This window comes from Sphaerodactylus townsendi, linkage group LG04 (genome assembly GCF_021028975.2).
Source record: "Sphaerodactylus townsendi isolate TG3544 linkage group LG04, MPM_Stown_v2.3, whole genome shotgun sequence".
Lineage (NCBI taxonomy): Eukaryota > Metazoa > Chordata > Lepidosauria > Squamata > Sphaerodactylidae > Sphaerodactylus > Sphaerodactylus townsendi.
This window is the reverse complement of record NC_059428.1, coordinates 68,926,400-68,945,342: the sequence shown is the minus strand read 5'-3', so window position 1 is coordinate 68,945,342 and position 18,943 is coordinate 68,926,400. Positions and strand designations below refer to the sequence as shown.

General features: G+C 45.6%; 1 protein-coding gene across 5 annotated transcripts in view; it reads right to left on the bottom strand.

Annotated features, from left to right (window-relative positions):
* Positions 1-8,701, bottom strand: part of IGSF5 (immunoglobulin superfamily member 5) — a 45,844-nt gene extending 37,143 nt beyond the window's left edge. For 4 of the 5 annotated variants that reach the window (XM_048494508.1, XM_048494509.1, XM_048494511.1 and 1 more), the window contains exons 1-2: positions 8,581-8,701; positions 6,606-6,685 (exon numbers count right to left, since the gene is read on the bottom strand). In XM_048494508.1, coding sequence (XP_048350465.1) covers positions 6,606-6,663 — 58 coding nt within the window. In that variant the 5' untranslated portion in view covers positions 6,664-6,685; positions 8,581-8,701. The remainder of the gene's footprint in view (positions 1-6,605; positions 6,686-8,580) is intronic. The other variant, XM_048494510.1, reaches the window with a different exon arrangement.
* Between the last annotated feature and the right edge of the window lie 10,242 nt (positions 8,702-18,943).

Here is an 18,943-nt window from a genome sequence, read left to right as displayed (position 1 = left end):
TGCTCCCTTTACAGGCCAAAAACTGAAAAAAACCACTAAAAAATACCAAAAAAACCACAAACAGGGGCGTAACTTTGGACATGTAATGGGGGGGGGGTAGAACCCAGGAACCCCCCTTACCTATGTGCTTGATAATAGCTATAAAACATTGTACTTGAATGTGTTTGATTCCTATTTTTCTGTCCAGTGGGAACTCAAAGCAATTTAAAGCATTCCATAGGTCTTAAATATCCCCAGCAGGGAGTTTATCTGCAAAATTTTGGAACTGCACATGGAATATCCCAAGTGCATGCATCTTCAAAATTATGCAGATAATTTCCCTTTGGAGATGCTTTGGCTTGGGAAAACATGGGGGGGGGGGCGGGTCAGGAGATATTTATTCCCTCACACCAGTGTTCCAAACACAATTGTACTCTTGTGAACTTTAAGAATGTGTTCCCCGCCAGCTGCTGTGTATCTTTGGGGAAAGCGTATCAGGTCCAACTCAACTTGACAAAAAATGTCACATGTAGTTCACCTCTGGGACATCACTGCTTTCACTACCTGCTCCAAGGTTACAATAAGGATGGACTTTTGCCTCCCCCTTGATAGTTTTGCAATGCCAGCTGCTGGTTCCCTGCAAACCACAAACACATACACAGCACAAACTTAGGAACACTTTCCTGAGACTGACCCCCTGTTGCATAGATCTGAGTGGGATTTTAGGGGCGAATCCCCACTAGAAAATTAAATCTAGATACAACCAAGTTTCAAAAGAAATGGCACCTTTTCATCAAGGTTTCACCCTCCCCACCGTGGTGTGTGTGTGATGAGGACATCGATGTCTATCACACTTTCAAACAGTGCAGCAATCCCCACTGCCACGTGATCGAACACGCAATCTGCTCAGCGGCTTTTTCTTCCTTGTCCTGATTGACTGTTGTGCTGTGTTGGGGTGGGGATTTTTAAAAAACTTTTTTTTTTGTCTGTTCTGCTCCGCTGAGGATGACACAGGGCTCTTGTTCATAAGCAATGCCCAGAGAGCCGGGGCAGCTGAAGCAGCCCTCCTCTCCTCTCCTCTCCTCTCCCCTCACCTCCCACTCTCATCTTTTCTTCTTTGCAAAGGCGGTGGCTGCAGCTACCACGCCCATAAATCCCCACTAGCCAGTGGCGTAACTAGGCAAACTGGAGTCCTGGGCAAAACCTGAGTTTGATGCCCCCAGGCGTGTGCCCAGTGCAACGCGCACCCCCCCCCCGGTCCCCTTGTAGCTACGCCCAGTGGTGTATCTAGGCAAACTGGAGTTTGCCGCCCCCCCCATGGGCAGCCGTCCTCCCCCACCGTGACCAAGCAATGATTTTTACACCAGTTCATTTCAAAGTCACTATCACATTATAGAACATGCCCCAACTCACAAATCTGAACACATCAATAGGCCATGCCACACAGCAAAAATAATTTTTTCGAAAACATTTTCAAAATGCTTTCAAAATATTTTATTACTGCTATGAAAACATTATCCAACCCAATCCAAAAACCTTTATTAGGCATAAACCATTATATGGTGTTGTATCCAGTCCCCCCAATTGGGGGAAATAGCATCACTTTCAATGTTATTTAAACTGGGAACCCCAGATTCTCCCTTTAAGGTGGATTTAAAAGGAGAATCTGGGCTCCCTAGTTTAAACAAGTGATGCTGAAAAGTGATGCTATTTGGGGGTGGATTCTCCCCCACCCTGAAACAGCATCACTTTCAATGTTTAAACTGGTGACTTCAGATTCTCCCTTTAAATCCTTGCCAAAGGAGGGGGGGTTTAAAAGGAAAATCTGGGGAAATTTAGTGGGTGCCTGCTGTCAGGGGTGCAATTGTTAGGCTAGTAGCACCAAACTTTCAGGGTATCAGTAAAAGACTCTCCTGATGATACCTCCCAGGTTTGGTGAAGTTTGGTTCAGGGGGTCCAAAGTTATGGACCCTCAAAGGTGTAGCCCCCATCTCCTATTAGCTCCCATTGGAAACACCCAGGTTTGGTGAGGTTTGGTTCAGGGAGTCCAAAGTTATGGACTCCCTGAACCAAACCTCACCAAACCTGGGTGATAGCATCAAAAGAGTCTCCCAAAACATCCCTGAAATTTGGGTGCTACTAGCCTAAAAACAACACCCCCTGCAGGCCAAAAATGGAAAACCCACTAAAATACCCCCAAAAACCCACAAACGAACCCTGCATTTTTGGCGCCCGCCACAAGGGGGCGCCCTGGGCAACTGCCCACTTTGCCCAATGGGCATTACACCCCTGCCACTAGCTCTCTCCAACAGATGTTTTTCTTGCTTGCTCTCTCTCCCTCTCTCCTCCAGGCTAGCCTTGGGGAAAAGAGGAGAGCTCTCTCCTCCTTTCCCACAAAGTCTCCCAGGCAGGCAAAGGAAATCCAACTGAGAGTCTAAGATTGCAGCCTGGAAAGGCCAGTTTCTGTCCACATCACTTTGGAAGCCAGTCCCCACTGCCTATATTCACTTGACTCAATGCAAGCACCTTGTTTTCCAGCTGGCTTTCAGCTAGATTATTGGGCGCTGGGCTAGGAATAGTAAGGGTAGGAAAAGCTGGAGATGAGGGTGGGGGGAGGCTCAGCTAACCAGCTAAAGGCGCGAAGCAGTCGAAGAGCAGCAGCAGCAGCAGCAGCCCCTTCTGCGGCCAAGGGGCCATTAGCACAAGCGGCCGAGCCTGCTTCTCTTTGCAGGCGCAGCTTCTGAAGGTAAAAGAGGGCGGCCCAAGGAAAGCTGTTATCAGATAGGATAAGATCAGGCAGGGAGGCAAGGGCCCACATTTCAACAATTTCTTGTGCCCACGTTTACACAGCTTCTGCTCCTCATGCCCATGTTTAAACAGCTTCTGCTGCTTGTGCCCATGTTTAAACAATGCCACGTAACCTCCGCCGGCACGAAACAAAAAAGGGGCTGTGAGCGCATCCCGCCACGCTCTGATTGGCTGGAATGCTCCGTGTCACTCTCTACAGTGGGAAAAACAAATCTAGATTGAAAATCTGATCCTCCCCACCGATCTCGATTGGACACGTGTTTTTTAAAAGGCACACTTCCATGCAGGTTCTGAAAAAAACACGTGATAAGGGGGAGAGGGAGCACCAGAACTGGGATGAATCTGTGTTCGGCAATCAGGCAGTGGGGAGATCTTCTTGAAACCGCGTTTTTTGCCGTGAGTATCACGTGTTATATTGACTGTGGGGACTCCACCTAGGTGGACCTAATTAGGATCGCTCTTGAACACTCTAAGCCAAGTTCACCTTGGTCCTCTGACAATCTGTATAGCAAACTGAACACATAAAAATCAGTGTAGCATTTAGTACTTGCAGAATACGATGTTCTCTTAAGAACATAAGAACATAAGAACAAGCCAGCTGGATCAGACCAGAGTCCATCTAGTCCAGCTCTCTGCTACTCGCAGTGGCCCACCAGGTGCCTTTGGGAGCTCACATGCAGGATGTGAAAGCAACGGCCTTCTGCTGCTGCTGCTGCTCCTGAGCACCTGGTCTGCTAAGGCATTTGCAATCTGAGATCAAAGAGGATCAAGATTGGTAGCCATAAATCGACTTCTCCTCCATAAATCTGTCCAAGCCCCTTTTAAAGCTATCCAGGTTAGTGGCCATCACCACCTCCTGTGGCAGCATATTCCAAACACCAATCACACGTTGCGTGAAGAAGTGTTTCCTTTTATTAGTCCTAATTCTTCCCCCCAGCATTTTCAATGAATGCCCCCTGGTTCTAGTATTGTGAGAAAGAGAGAAAAATTTCTCTCTGTCAACATTTTCTACCCCATGCATAATTTTATAGACTTCAGTCATATCCCCCCTCAGCTGTCTCCTCTCCAAACTAAAGAGTCCCAAACGCTGCAGCCTCTCCTCATACACAATCCTCAAGTCTGGGAAGTGTGGTCTTACTCCCCCCACTCCCCCCCAAATCTGGTTTGTGGGACCTTTCCTTGATTGTGAAAAGGGAAAAAAACACAAAACAAAAGCAATTTCTAGAAACTCTTAATTGCTCTTAATTGCTGGTTTGTCCAGTCACCATTAGTGTGTTTGCTTCACAGAATTGCAGGAAGTGCCATGAGGCACTTAATCCAGAATCTGCTGTGATAGTGGGACATCGCAAGCGTACTTCGCTTTATTTTGTTTATTTTCAGATTTGGGGTGGGTGGGAGAGGCCTATGGGGGTTGTACAATCAACAACATGATATTTTTTTTAAAAAAGGACAGATGAATCTGTGGAAAAGTGGGAGAAGGTTTTATGAAGCTGTGCAGAGTGTATAGAAAGGTGGATGGAGAGTATTTCTTCTTTTCACATCATCTTAGATTTTGAGGGGTGTAATACCACCCCCAGTAAGAGCCCCGTGGCAAAAAGTTATTTGCTCCAGTACTGCAGTTAAAGCTCTGCTCACAAGCTGTGTTCAAGCCTAATGGAGGTCAGTTTCAGGTAGCCAGCGCCAGGTTGATTCAGCTTTCCATCCTTCCAAGGTTAATAAAATGAGCATCCAGCTTGCTGGAATAAAGTGAAGATTACTGGGAAATGCAATGGCAAATCACACTGTAAACAACGTCTGCCTAATGTGATGGCTCCTTGCACTTGTAAATAAGGTTGCTGGTTCCAGGTGGGATAAATACCTAATGATTTTGAGGGTGGATCTTCAGGAGGGCCCGGTTTGGGGAGGAATAATGCCATACAGCCCATGGATCCATAATGACCCATGCTTGCACAGGAGATTACCTTTCACTTTTTCCTACCACCCCCCACCCCACAGGCAAGAGATTTGAGAATGGCGAAGAGGACAGTGGCCCTTTGCCAGGATTAGTTCATGGAACTTTCTGTCGAAAGACGTAGCAGTGATTGTGAGATATAAATTGATGTTGAGACAATTCATGAATGGATGTATTGACCATAAGGATGAACATATATCGGGAGTGCTTTGATTGTGCGTTCCTGCTTGGCAGGGGGTAGGACTTGATGGCCCTTGTGATCCCTTCCAACTCTATCGTTTTATGATTCTATGACCATGCATAGTCAAATGGAACCTCCACATTCAGAGACTGTCTATCTTTGAAGGCCACCATAGCAGGTATGGACTGTTGCCTTCTTGTCTTGGTTGTGAGTCTCCCAGAAGTGTCTGGTCAGCCACTGTTGTAAGTCAGGTCTGGATTAGTCAGCCAGCCACTGTTGTAAGTCAGGTCTTCTCCTGAACTAAGCTACATTCCACTTCATAAGCCATTACTATTTTTATAGGAGCCATCTTTGCTCTGAGAAGGCTCAGCAATATTGAGACTGACGATCCACTGCAAGAGAATTTTTCCCCATGCTGGAATTAATGCAACATGTGTGTCTGCCTACCCCAAGCCTGTTTCAGCCGGACAGTTCTGAAATTCAACTATTTACACAGAACAAAAACAAGTAACTTTCTGTGACCTGTAGGTTTGTATCATACTAATCCTTAAACAGAAGAGCATTCCAGTTACGCATTTTGCAATATATGAAATATTTCTGCCAATTCAAGTTGAGACAAGATTTTGAATTTAGTTTTCTTTGCTACTTATATGTGCCTTTGTTGAAAATGTGTGGGCCTAAGTGATACAAGGAAGGGTGTGGGCCTAAGTGATACAAGGAAGAAGTAGCACTATGTTGCGTTTTATAGCTTCCTGCCCTCCTGGAAATATATATGTGGGGCTGAATATATCATATTGGAATAGAGAAACGTGTCCCGCATACTATCTTTCATTTACTGTTTCAAAGCCAAACTGCATGTTCTATAGTACCTCTAATCATGAATCAGCAGGCTTGTTTAAAAGGACAAACAGGCTTAGGAAAAAGGGAGAAACTTGATTGGGGGGGACAGTTATAGGAATGAGGGTTTAACCCTTCCTCTAGGGATTTCTCCTGCTGAAGATTCGATTCTAAAGTTGCTATTAGGTAATTAGGGGATAGGTATGGGAATCAAATAGTTCTTTTCTTCACTCTGGGGAGTAGCAGTTTTAAAGGGAGGATGATTTCAAGGAAGTGAAACGTACTGGAGAGAAAGTGATATACCTCTCTGTAGTGAAAGAATTTAAAACTTCCAATTTATAATTCCCTTATATTAGTCCCGTATGTTTTTGATGACCTTCCCTAAAACCATATGTTCAAGTAGACAGTTCAGTTAGATGAGAGTGCTTGTACAAACCTACTGGAGTTGATCCATAGACTAAAACTGTTTGAACTACTCCTCATTCTTCTGGTCTCCCTTGGATCCAATCCCTCCCTCCCTACCCCCACATACAACTGCTTCCAAGCCTTAAAAAAAAGGCAGTGATGTGATCTCAGATTTCACTCATGATGTATAATTTGGCCCTCATTGTTCAAATGAGGCAACATAATTTTGCTTTGTTTTGCAGATTCCTACTTTGAAAAGGGCCAGATGGAAGGCCAAACTGGCTTTCAAAGATGAAACACAGAACTGTGCCCTGAAAACATTTACCAAATTTCATTCTGGCCATTCACTGTTCAAAAGAGTGATTGCATTAAAAACAACATAAACAGGTGCCAATGAAATGAAAGGCTTTCACTTTTCTTTTGTCAGTCCAAAGAGGTGCATACCTGTTAGAAAGCATAAGAGGCTCAGTGTCATCCAAAAGCACTTCTGAGGGCTATCCATTTAGCATACACTTCCCTTGAACCTGAAAGAGACTGGCATTTACTGTGAGGTCACTATACGTAATTGTGAAAGGTTGGCTCCCCTTAGGATCTAGGTTGGCAAATACTTGGAAATTGAGGGGTGAAGCCTGAGGGTTTGAGAAAGGGAGAGACTCCAGTGGGGTATAATGTCATAAACTCCACTTTCCAAAGCAGTCATTTTCTTCAGGTAAACTGATCTCTGTCATATGGAAATCAGTAGTTAGTGAAAGATCTCCAGCCAACCACCTGGCAATCTTCTTGTGTACAATGAAGCAAACCTTGGATACACTTCACATTTGTGTACAGTGCTATCAAGGCACACCCAACTCTTGTTGGGTGCCATTTGGTTGATCCCATCCAAATACTAATCACAGCTGATCTCACTTAACGTATGAGATTGGACAAGATTGAGCTAGCCTGGGCTGTCCAGGTTCGGGCTGGATATTATAGTTTGTGTGTGTGTAAAGTGTCATCAGGTCACAGCCATCATAACCCCATAGAGTTTTCAAGGCAAGAGTCTTACAAAGGTTGTTTGCCCTCCTGTGCAAAACAACCCTGGTATTCTTTTGTGGGCTCCCATCCAATTACTAACCAGGGCCAATCCTGCTTAGCTTCTGAGATCTGATGAGATCAGGCTATCTTAGACCATTCAGAGTGGATTAAGTTCAGGGCTCTGCAACCCTGCAACATTCTCAGGGGTGCTAAAACAAAGTTTTCAGTGGCCAGTGTAAGAAAGAAGTAAGTGCAGAGTAAGTGTCTTAGAGTAAGTGCAGAGAGGAAGAAGGTAAAACAACAAGCCCTGGAAGGGAAAAATGGGATTTTCTTCTCATGGGTTGTCCCTTTTGGGTTTGTACATATAGTGCATATGTATATATGTACATATAGTGCATATGTATATATTACACATAAATATGAATGTACTAAGTACACACTTTGCATTAACTTTAATGCACCGTAACATTGCATTTGGGTGAGCACAGGTGTAAAGATCCAGAGTCAGGGATTGGGGGGGGATCAAGGAGCAAAACATGCTAGGGGCAGTCAGAATAGTCCCAGAGTTTTAGCACTGGTGAAATATTTTTCATATTGGAAAGCTAACATTATTTTGGGATAGCTCTTCTCTTGTTTATGTGGGACAAGATGTCTTGAGATAGTCATCCTGGCAGGTCTTAGTTCTTGTCCCACAACAATGCAGTAGCAGAGAGGAATGGGTTTATTAAAATCTGTTTCTGAATATTCAGGCTTTTAAAAATTGTATTTTATTTATTTGCAGAAGAAACGGACTGCATGCACATTAACAATAGGATGTTTTGGAATACATTGATTCATAGGGTTGTCGTGAATCAGAAGTGACTGATAGCACATAACACAACACATCATTTTAAGGTTCTTTAGGATTGTGGTAGCAAAGTTCAGTAAGAATAATTCAGATAATTCAATTACATTCATAAATGAAGAGGGACAAACTTTTATAGCATGGGGAGAGGATCCCCTTAACTTTCTATCAAGTGGTTTATGTCCATACATATTATAAAGTGAAGGCAAATCAGAAATGTAAAAGAAGAAGCCTTTAGACTATCACACTTCCACTTTACACTTGTTATTTATTAACTAGTATTCAGTTCAGCAGTTAACACTGGAGAGCTAAAATCCATTTCCTCAAGGGCTTTCTTTTATCAGGTACAGAAGACTGTTGCAATATCAACAAAAGACAAGAAAGGAGGGGGCAGTTTAAGGTTCCTAAGGTGCTACTGGACTCAAATCTAACTGTTCCACTGTATCTTCTTTGCTCAAAGTCTCTCTTTTCTGTTTTTCCCCCAATAAAAGATTCAATGACCTATACCATTCATCTCTCAGAAACACAGCCTGCCCCACTCCAGATTGAGAGTTACCTTACCTTATTATTTAAAGATCATAGCTTGAAAACATCTTATGGAGTCCCAGTGAGTCTTTCAAAATAACAGCATTTCTTATTTGCGTTCTTTAGTATTTGAATGACTCCTCATATGTACAAACGGATAATCCATTTGGTTTCACGTCCCAGTTCACTGCAAAAACATTTCATGACGTTTTTGTTTTCTCCGCCCTGCTTCCTTTTTTCATTAAGGGTTTATCTGTTAAGATAAGACTGCAACCAATGTGCAGACTCCAATTTTCAATCATTAACAAGACTACCAAAACATGCAGTAAAAAGGCTAGAGATACAAAACTCTCTTCTAATGAAAGATTATGAGAAGTTAAGGAAATGATGACACCTATTGCCATCAATAAGCACAGCACAAGACCTTTTATAAAGCTGAAGCAAACTGAACCACTGTTTAGTCTGAATGGGAGTATCAAAACTTTGGAGACGTCTTGATATTGGTCTTCTTAATATTGGGCATGAGTTGTGTAATGTGTGTATTTTAAAATGTGCTTTCGCAACTTTTATTTTGGGTAAAAACCGAGGCAAAGAAGGTTTTGAGTAGTTCGGCCTTTTCTCTGCCTCCATGCAGTACACAACGTGGAAAGATTATTAAATAAAATTCAAGAATTTGCTGATCTGGCAGGGTTCAAGTTAAATGAGAGTAAAACAAAAATCATAGCAAAAAAATATGTCCCAAGAATTGCAAAATAAGTTATCCCAGTTGTTGGGATTTATGGTGGTTAAAAAAGTTAAATATTTGGGAGTGTGGTTGACTAATAAAAGTTGTTTACTATTTCAAAATAATTATGTAAAAGTATGGAATGAAGTAAAGAAAGATTTGTTGAGATGAATAGAATGAACTTATTTTTGCTGGAGTAAATATCTGTGATAACCAGCAATGACAACCTGTATAATGATAACCTGATTAATGGTGGAAGTGGTAGGGTGGAAGTGGTAGGGTTCTTAGGTGGAAGTGATCATGGGGCGTTTCCGCACATGAGTAATAATAGGTTCGATCCAGTTCCCTGAGAAGGGTACTGGCCTGGGTCAAAGCCATTGTTGCTTCCCACTGCAACCAGCTTGATCCCAGCTCGGAGGGCGGGATCATCCTGTGCCTCTTCACCACTCCGTTCCGATTGGCTACTGGTCTACATAGAGGTGATGCGACAGACGAGGGTGAGATTTGCATAGCTCCGCCTCTTGTCAGAGCATAGCCCCGCCTCTTGGCGCGAGTCGCCGTCTCCGTTGGGAGCGCTTGATTTGACCGTTTCTGTTGGAGCGTCTGTTCAGCGTTTCTTCGGAGCATCCGTTCAGCGTTTCTGCGGAGCGTCTTTCTCGGAGCGGTTTGTCGGGAGTTGTCCAATGGATCCAGAACTGGAGCAGCTGCTCTTAGCGATTGTAGCAATCCTGTCACATCTCAACAGCCTCCTCGATGCTGCGGCGTCTGCATCTGCTACCTATCTAGACCTGCTGCGTCAGTATAGCACAACGCTCCCTTCTGTGAGCACTGGTTTTCAGGACAGTGACCAGTGTATGGGCCTTGCAGCAATACCCCAGCGCCCACACTTCTGGGTGTATCTGCATAGGTCCACATGCTGGTGGCACAACTGTGTTTTGCCTTCTGGGATGACCGGGAGTGGATTAAGAACTTCCGTATGAGCAGGAGCACATTCATGGAGCTCGTTGACACTCTGAAGCCACATCTTCACCGGCAGGACACACAATAACCTTGCCAGACCTCATTGAGAGACGGAAGTTTTGCAACAATGAAGCAATGTGCAGTTTTCACATACATGAATTACCTGGCTTTCTGGGGGGGGGGGAATGATGAGGTTCCTCTGACAACTGGTTTACCTTTAACCTCTGCTTGCTTTCTCACTACAGGTTATGGGTGGATTCGCGCAGCTTGGATTCCCACAGTGTGTTGGAGCTGTGGATGGCTGCCACATATGCATCCTGAATCCTGGCGATTCGCATGGGGAGTACATTAATTGCAAATTTTTTCCCTCCATCGTGCTAATGGCTGTCTGTGATTACTGGGGTATGTTCTATGTGGTAGAGGTTGCCTACCCTGGAAAAAGTCATGATGCCCACATTTTTTGTGGGTGTCATTTTACCCATGCTATGGACAGGGGGGGGCCTTCTTTACAGCGGCTCCAACTCTGGTTGTGGAGGGCACTGAAGTTCCCCCACTGATCCTGGCGGATGGTGCCTTTCCGTTGAGGCTGTTAAAGCCATATTGTCCACCGAACAATGCACGAGAACAGAGCTTCAATACCAAACTGCCGCGTGCTAGATGTGTTGTAGAGCGTGCCTTTGGAAAACTAAAGTCAAGGTGGCGGTGCCTTACAGCGCCACTGATGGTGATGGCTGACAATGTAAATGCGCTGGTGGGGGCCTGTGTAGTGCTCCACAACATTTGTGAGAGCCATGGCCATGATGCCCCTGTACTGGAAGGGGGGCCTGGTCCACTCCTCACAGAGATGGAGCAGGCAGAGGATATTGTCCTTCCACCCCAGGAGGGAAGGGATTATGATCCACATGACAAGAGGAACCTTGAGGAAGGAAAAGCGGTGAGGGAGGCACTCTCAAGATTCATGTATGGTGGAGGGGAGCACTGAATTAATAGCCTGCCATGACATCACTGTTCACAGTTTTTCCCACATAAGTTTTTCTGGTTTTTTCATATTAAAGTTGTGCATTGTGAAACCTTCACTCCATATCTCATGGGTCCTTTCTCACAGTTAATCATTTAGGCAACGCAGAGGAAGTTGCCACCTTGCCAATGTAGCCTCCACAAACACACAGTACCTGTTGCAATGTCTGCTGATCTTGGGAAGGCTTTAGCCAAATTTGCTAAAATGTGCGTGGAAGAGGAAAATGCTGTGGGCACCAAGTTGAAGGTAAACCTGATGCCCACAGCATTTGGCCATCACAGGCAAACTTTAGCAAAGTTGGCTGGTTCCTTTCAGGAGACTCACACCAGCAGCCCTACAGGAAATGCCCCCACCCAGAGCAAGATCCCTACCACAGTGCTTTCTGTTGAAACCTCTACCACAGAGCCATCTGGGCATAACAGAAAGTCCCATTGAAATCTAAGCCCCACAGAACTTGCTGAAGAGCCTGGCAGATTCAGGTGAATGTCTGAGTGTGTAAGCACTGGCTGCACATTTTTGAAGATAGAGGCTCCAGACTTTCAAGGTGGCTCCAAGAGGCCTTGAGTGAGCTTTGCTTCTGGAGTGGCGGGGGGCGAGTTGAGAGAGTTCTGAGAGAACTCACCCCGCAGGCTTTCATGTGCAGGAGCGAGGAAACAAAATAATAATAATAAGAGTTTGGATTTATATCCCCCCTTTCTCTCCTGTAGGAGACTCAAAGGGGTTTACAATCTCCTTGCCCTTCCCCCCTCACAACAAACACTCTGTGAGGTAGGTGGGGCCGAGAGCTCCAAGAAGCTGTGACTAGCCCAAGGTCACCCAGCTGGCATGTGTGGGGGTGCATAGGCTAATCTGAATTCCCCAGATAAGCCTCCACAACTCAGGTAGCAGAGCTGGGAATCAAACCCGGTTCTTCCAGATCAGAGTGCACCTGCCCTTAGCCACTACGCCACTGCTGCTCTTGGAGGCCCATAAGCCTTTTGTGAATCCATAAAATTGAACCCCCAGAAGCAAAGGTCTCCAAACCTGGATGCTATTACCAGGAGGCCCTGCTGGAGCCACCCTGAAAGTCTGGTGTCTCTATCTTCAAAAATGTGCAGCCTGCCTACACACTCAAAAATTCCCTATTGGTTACAATGTAGCAAAGTCACTGCAAAACAAAGAATCTTGGGCAAATTTCTTGGGGTTCCTGGAAGGGGTGTATTTTTAAAGCTAGTGACACCAAAATTTCAGGGTATCATCTGGTAACTATTCTTATTATGACACCCAAATTTGGTGAAGTTAGGTTCAGGAGGACCAAAGTTATGGTCCCTCAAATGGGTAGCCCCTATCTCACGTTAGCTCCCTTTGAAAACAATGGGGATGGGGGCATTCCATTTGGGCGTCCATAACTTTGCTCCCCCTGAACCAAACATCACCAAACTTGGGTGGTATCATCAGGGTAGTCTCTGGATGGTACCCTGAAGTTTTGGTGCCGCTAGCCTTAAAAAATGTGCCCCCTGCAGGCCAAAACATAAAAACACTAAAAAATTTGAAAACACACAAACAACCCTGAAATGTATTGTCGAAGGCTTTCACGGCCGGAATCACTTGGGTGCTGTGTGGTTTCCGGGCTGTATGGCCATGTTCTAGCAGCATTCTCTCCTGACGTTTCGCCTGCATCTGTGGCTGGCATCTTCAGAGGATCTGATGTTGGGAAAGCAAGTGGAGTATCTGTTGGAGTGTCAGGGTGGGTGGAGAAACCTTGTCTGTGAGTAACAAAGAAGGCAACCAGGTCAATGGCCAGTTGAGGGTATCTGAATAGAAGTTATGAAGTAACAAGCCGAAGACTATAGTATAGTATGCAATAATTCTGAGATAGCAAGGTCACTATGGTGGAGCATCCAACAGAGGGGTATCCTGGCCTTTTGTTTTCTTTGTGGTGGTCTTCATGGTCAACCTGTGTTTGTGTGGAGCTAAGTTAGACACTGTCTCTGACTCTCAGTATTTTTCAACACTGGCAGCCAAGTGTTCTGTCTATTTTCATAGCTCTTCCTTCCTGTTAGAAATTGTCCATGTGCTTATGGATTTCAATTGTTTCTCTGTGTGAGTCTGATCGAGTGGCTTTCTGGGAGTGGTCCAGGAATTTCTGTTTTTTCAAATAATATTCTATGTCCAGGTTGGTTTTATCATGTGGTTCTGCTATTGCTACAGATTTTTTTTCTGGCTGAAATAGTCTGCGAGTGTGCCTTCGTGTTCTTTGATAATGGTCTGTCGCCATGCTATGGTAGTTCCTATGTAGACTTGTCCCACAGCTGCATGAGAGTATCGCGACATAGACTCCTCACCCTGTGTAGAAGCAAAGGATCCCTCTTGACCTTTGCTGAACAGTAGCATCTGTTGAATCTTCTTAGTGGGTCCGTAGATTGTTTTGTAGGTTGTGCTTCTTCATCAGTTTTCCTATGCGATCCAGTGGTTCCCTTGATGTATGGATAAGAACACTTTCTCCCTCTAGATGGCTCCCCTTATCTCTTGTTCATGTGGCTTGTCTCTTGGTCTTGCAGCCCTTCTGATTTTCTGTGCATTAGGAGTAACCATTAGCCTGTAGAGGCCCTGTTTAGGGTGATTCAATTCCATCTTGTAGGAGGTAGAGGTCTGCACTAGATTCTGTTTCCAGCGATGTACCCAAAGTTTTTTATGGTGCTCCTTTTTGCCCTGGATGGTGATTGGAGTTTTGTGTAGATATCTTCATACATTGTCTGTGTATGAGGGTTTTCTGTATACCTGTGTGTCCCAAATGCTGGTTTATTTTATGGATAACTAAAACATCTAAAATGGCAGTTTCCCCTTCATTTTTCTTTTCTCCATCGTGAAATTAAAGTGGATGTTTGGGTGGATCTTGTTGATATGGTCCAGGGAACTTGTTTTAGTTCTTTCTCTCCTCATGGCTCCAAATGGTGAATGTGTCATCCACATAACGGAACCATATGGTGAGGCTTTTTTGGGTGCTGCTATTTCAGGGCTTGTTGTTTCTCAAAATGTTCCATATTACAGGGCTAAGGCAGAGGGCTACCCATGGCTACCCCATCTTTCTGTTCATAGTATTCATTATCCCACTGAGCGTAGCTAAGTAGTGAGACAATGTTGAAAGTCAGGGCTGTGATGTCTTTGGGGAATTTCTGGTTAATGAGTGTCATGAATTGTCTGCTATGGGGACCTTTGGTGAAACCGACAAACTGATCCAGTTTTGGATGTGGTGGTCCCTGGTACCAGTGACATACTATCTCCAGTAAGTTAATGCCCATGCTATAGTGCTTCATTGTTACTCATACTTCTATTCAGATGCCCTCAACTATTGACCTGGTTGCCTTCTTTGTTACTCAAGCAGACAAGGTTTCTCCACCCACCCTGACACACTCCAACAGATATATATACTCCCACTTGCTTGTCACCAACATCAGATCCTCTGAAGATGCCAGCCACAGATGCAGGCGAAACGTCAGGAGAGAATGCTGCTAGAACACGGCCATACAGCCCGGAAACCACACAGCACCCAACCCTGAAATATTGGCACCCCCCACATGACCAAATGGGGGCACCCGGGGACATAGGATACCCCCTGTCCCTAGGCAGGTACGCCACTGAAGGGAGCATAACGGTGCCATACATGCCCTCAGAGTGTCTTACATCAACTTCCAAACAACCTCCAACACACCAAGCACCTTCCGAGGGAAGTGCATATCACTCACGGAGGAAAAAGGACATGATCATTTCCTGCCTCGCAAAACCCCTGTGGCCTGCACAGGACGGAAACAGTTGTGACGGTGCATGTGAAATACAGAAACCCCAAAGAAGACAGTACTTAGCTTTTTTTTTTTTAGAAATGCTAGAAAACTTTATTAACAGCAATACAGCAACGGTCAGACAAACAAACAAGAACTCTACACCCACACATCCACCCAATGAATCACACATCAAAACCACAAAACGAACAGCAGCAATCACACAACCAATATCATGTTCCCAACAAAGGCCAAACCAAACGCAACTTGTTTGAAAATAAACAGACAATGCTACATAACAGCAGAACTTCAAAAAAAAACCCACCACAAAACCAGAAACGGAAGACCATAAATCAGCACTGTTAGTCCTCATGATGAAGACCTAGAGTTGGCAGGCACCCCTGAGCTGAGTTCCACCACTGCTGGTGAGACTTCTGGTGGAGGGCTCAATGCCACCGTGCTGGCCTCCTCGTCTGTCACAACCATTAGCCTATCTGAGTCTGAGCTACTGTTAGGGTGGTGTGTGCTGTCCACCATTGTAGAGGTGGCCACGTCAGCACACCCATATGCAGCCAAGGAGGCCTCCAACACGCTCACTCTCCTGTAAACCTGGCTAAGGTGTTCTTCTATTCTTGACAGCCGATGATTAATTCCAGTCACTGTAAGAGAGAAAAGGGTGGGTCAATAGGAAGCAATGGGATAATTGACAGTCAGCCCAAAAGGACACTCCACATGGCCAAACTTACATATGTGCTCATTGACTCTGGGGGGGGGGAAGGGGGTTGCCCTCCCCATCTTCCGAGCTCCGGCTGTGGTTCCTGGGGGAACACAAAAGCGGGCATAAATGCATGGAAATTGAAATGCAGATATGTCTTTATGCATTGTTGAGGCAGCGGACTTGAATATTCATTGAACTCTGCATAATCAGTTCCTTCACTCCTGCGAAAGCTTCCTTCTTCTGTGCACACCTGTTGCATGGCACTGTACATCCATGTCAAGGAGCAATTATTTAAAATGATAGCATATGGGAATGTAGCTGGTGGCTGGTGTCATGATTGTAGTAAATTGGGTGACAGCACAAGAAAGTGATGTATGGCTCTTTAGACCAGCCTGCTGCATGGCGGCGAACAACAAGACCAGCAACAAAAAGTTCTTCCAGTATATCATAAGTAGAAAGCCAGCTAGGGAAGCGGTAGGCCCGTTAGATGACAAATGAACAAAGGGTGTGCTAAAAGATGACAGGGAAATTGCAGAGAAGCTGAATGAATTCTTTGCATCTGTCTTCACACAAAAGGTGGTGAGGAAAATTCCTGCACCCGAACCATGCTTCTTGGGAGGTGAATCCGAGGAACTAGCAAAGATAGTGGTAGACAAGGAAGAAGTTCTGACAGCCACTGATAAACTAAATGCAACCAAACCCCCTGGCCCAGATTGCATTCACCCAAGAGTTCTTAAAGAGCTCAAGCATGAAATTGCTGATCTTCTCACTTTAATATGCAACTTATCCCTGAAATCAGGCTCCATCCCTGAAGACTGGAAGAAGGCCAATGTCACACCAATCTTTATGAAAAGATCTAGGGGGGACCCGGGAAATTACAGGCCAGTCAGTTTGACATCTGTTCCTGGTAAATTAGTAGAATCTATAATTAAAGATAAAATTATTAAACATGTAGAAAAGCAAGACCTGCTCAGGAAGAGTCCTGCCTTACAAACTTACTACAGTTCTTTGAGGGCGTAAACAGGCATGTGGATAAGGGGGAACCAGTGGACATTGTCTCCTTGGATTTCCAAAAGGCTTTTGACAAAGTTCCTCACCAGAGACTATTGAGAAAACTCAGCAATGAAGGAATAAGAGGGGAAGTCCTCCTATGGATTAAAAACTGGTTGAAGAACAGGAAGCAAAGAGTGGGTGTAAATGGGAAGTTCTCACAATGGAGAGATGTCGGGAGTGGTGTCCCCCAAGGATTCGTTTTGGGACCAGTGCTCTTTAACCTATTCATAAATGACCTGGAAGTAGGGGTGAATAGCGTGGTGGCCAAGTTTGCAGATGATACCAAATTATGTAGGGTGGTGAGAACTGCAAAGGATTGCGAAGAGCTCCAAGCGGACCTTGATAAATTAGGTGAGTGGGTGAAGAAATGGCAAATGCAGTTCAATGTAGCCAAATGGAAAGTGCCACAGGAGGTGGTGATGGCCACTAACGTGGATAGCTTTAAAAAGGGCTTGGACAGATTTATGGAAGAGAAGTCGATCTATGGCTACCAATCTTGATCCTCCTTGATCTCAGATTGCAAATGCCTTAGCAGACCAGGTGCTCAGGACCAGCAACAGCAGAAGGCCATTGCTTTCACATCCTGCATGTGAGCTCCCAAAGGCACCTGGTGGGCCACTGTGAGTAGCAGAGTGCTGGACTAGATGGACTCTGGTCTAATCCAGCAGACTCTTTCTTATGTTCTTATATTCTTACAGTGGGGGAAGGGGGCATGCAATGTAGTTGCTCTATACTGAGTTGCCAAAAAACCACTCATCTGCAAACCTGGCTGTCATCCTCATGATACGCTAATGAGACTTCCATTACAGTTCTGTACTGACATCAGTAAAGAAGTGCTCCCTGAAGGGCAGGAATGGTAAGACCATTTGACATGTCAGAGCCACACAGAAATGTATTGTCTGAAAAGGGGGAATATTTTTTTCCCCACATTGATGCGTTCCGGATAACAGACATACCACCAACCCGGCTCTCACACATGCATGTGCATCTTACCGGCCACCATGTCGCCGTCCTCATCGGAGGAGGAAGCATCGCATTCCCGAATGCTCACAGCTGCCGGCGCCTCCGCAGCCACCTCCTCCTCGTCGCTCTCCTCCTCCGCCTCGTCCGGTCGATGACCGCCTATAGGGGGACAACCACAAGTACAAAATCTTCAGATGTGGTGTGGAACCTGCTGCATGCTGCTAGCACATGCACAGCGGGGGTGGGGGGAATGGTTCAACAAAATCACTCACTGTGAGGCCGCCGATCAGTCAGACTTGGCCGGCCTCCCAGGCGCCAGATTTGTTGAAGGGCCGCATAGTGGCTTGGCCACGGACTCTTTCGTGGCACACCACCCCATACCTCCACCGCACTAAAAAATTCCCTCTTCATCGCCTTCCACTTTGTCTGCACTTGCGCCTCAGTCCGTCGATACCCTGCATTGCCAAGGGCGCGGACCACCGCCCGGTAAGCCCGTCTGTTGGGCAGATGTAAGCTTCCCATGAGAAACGCGGCGTAGCCCTTGTCCCCGATAGTCTGAAGGAGAACATTTATCTCCTCGCCGTGCCAAAGGACGCCGTGCCTAGTCTCCTCCATTGCCTGTGGGGTCAAGTATGGCAAGCCAAAGGGGTCTTAGAGTCAAAACACTTTGGAGACTGCTCATTGGCCCATGTGATCCAAACTTTCAGAACTGCTGGGCTGAATGGATGCAAACTCCAACAGCAGTTGAAAAGTCAGCTGTTACACTGTTTAGTTCCCAGGGGCACGCACTGTCCTGTGAAGCGCAGAAAAGGTGGGGTGGTTGTTTCATGTGTGCAATAATGGGTGCAGGAAATGCTGTTTGGAACGAAAGAGTGGAGCGCTGCCACGGCGGTGCGTCTGAGCTTCCCATTGTCAATAAAAGGCCAAGTCTGTCTGTAAATTGTGAACCATTTTCTGTCACCCATGTTCCCATTTAGAAATGTTCTAAAATGAACACATGAATACATTAATTATGAGAACAGTAGGGTGAATGGGGAGGGAGCTGGAGATCAGGCACAGACTTAAAAGGACAGTGGTGGCGAACCTATGGCACGGGTGCCAGAGGTGGCACTCAGAGCCTTTTCTGTGGGCACACATGCCCAGAGTTCATCATGTGGGGGTGGGGAACGATTCCCCACACACACACCTAGGCTGGCCTGGGCACG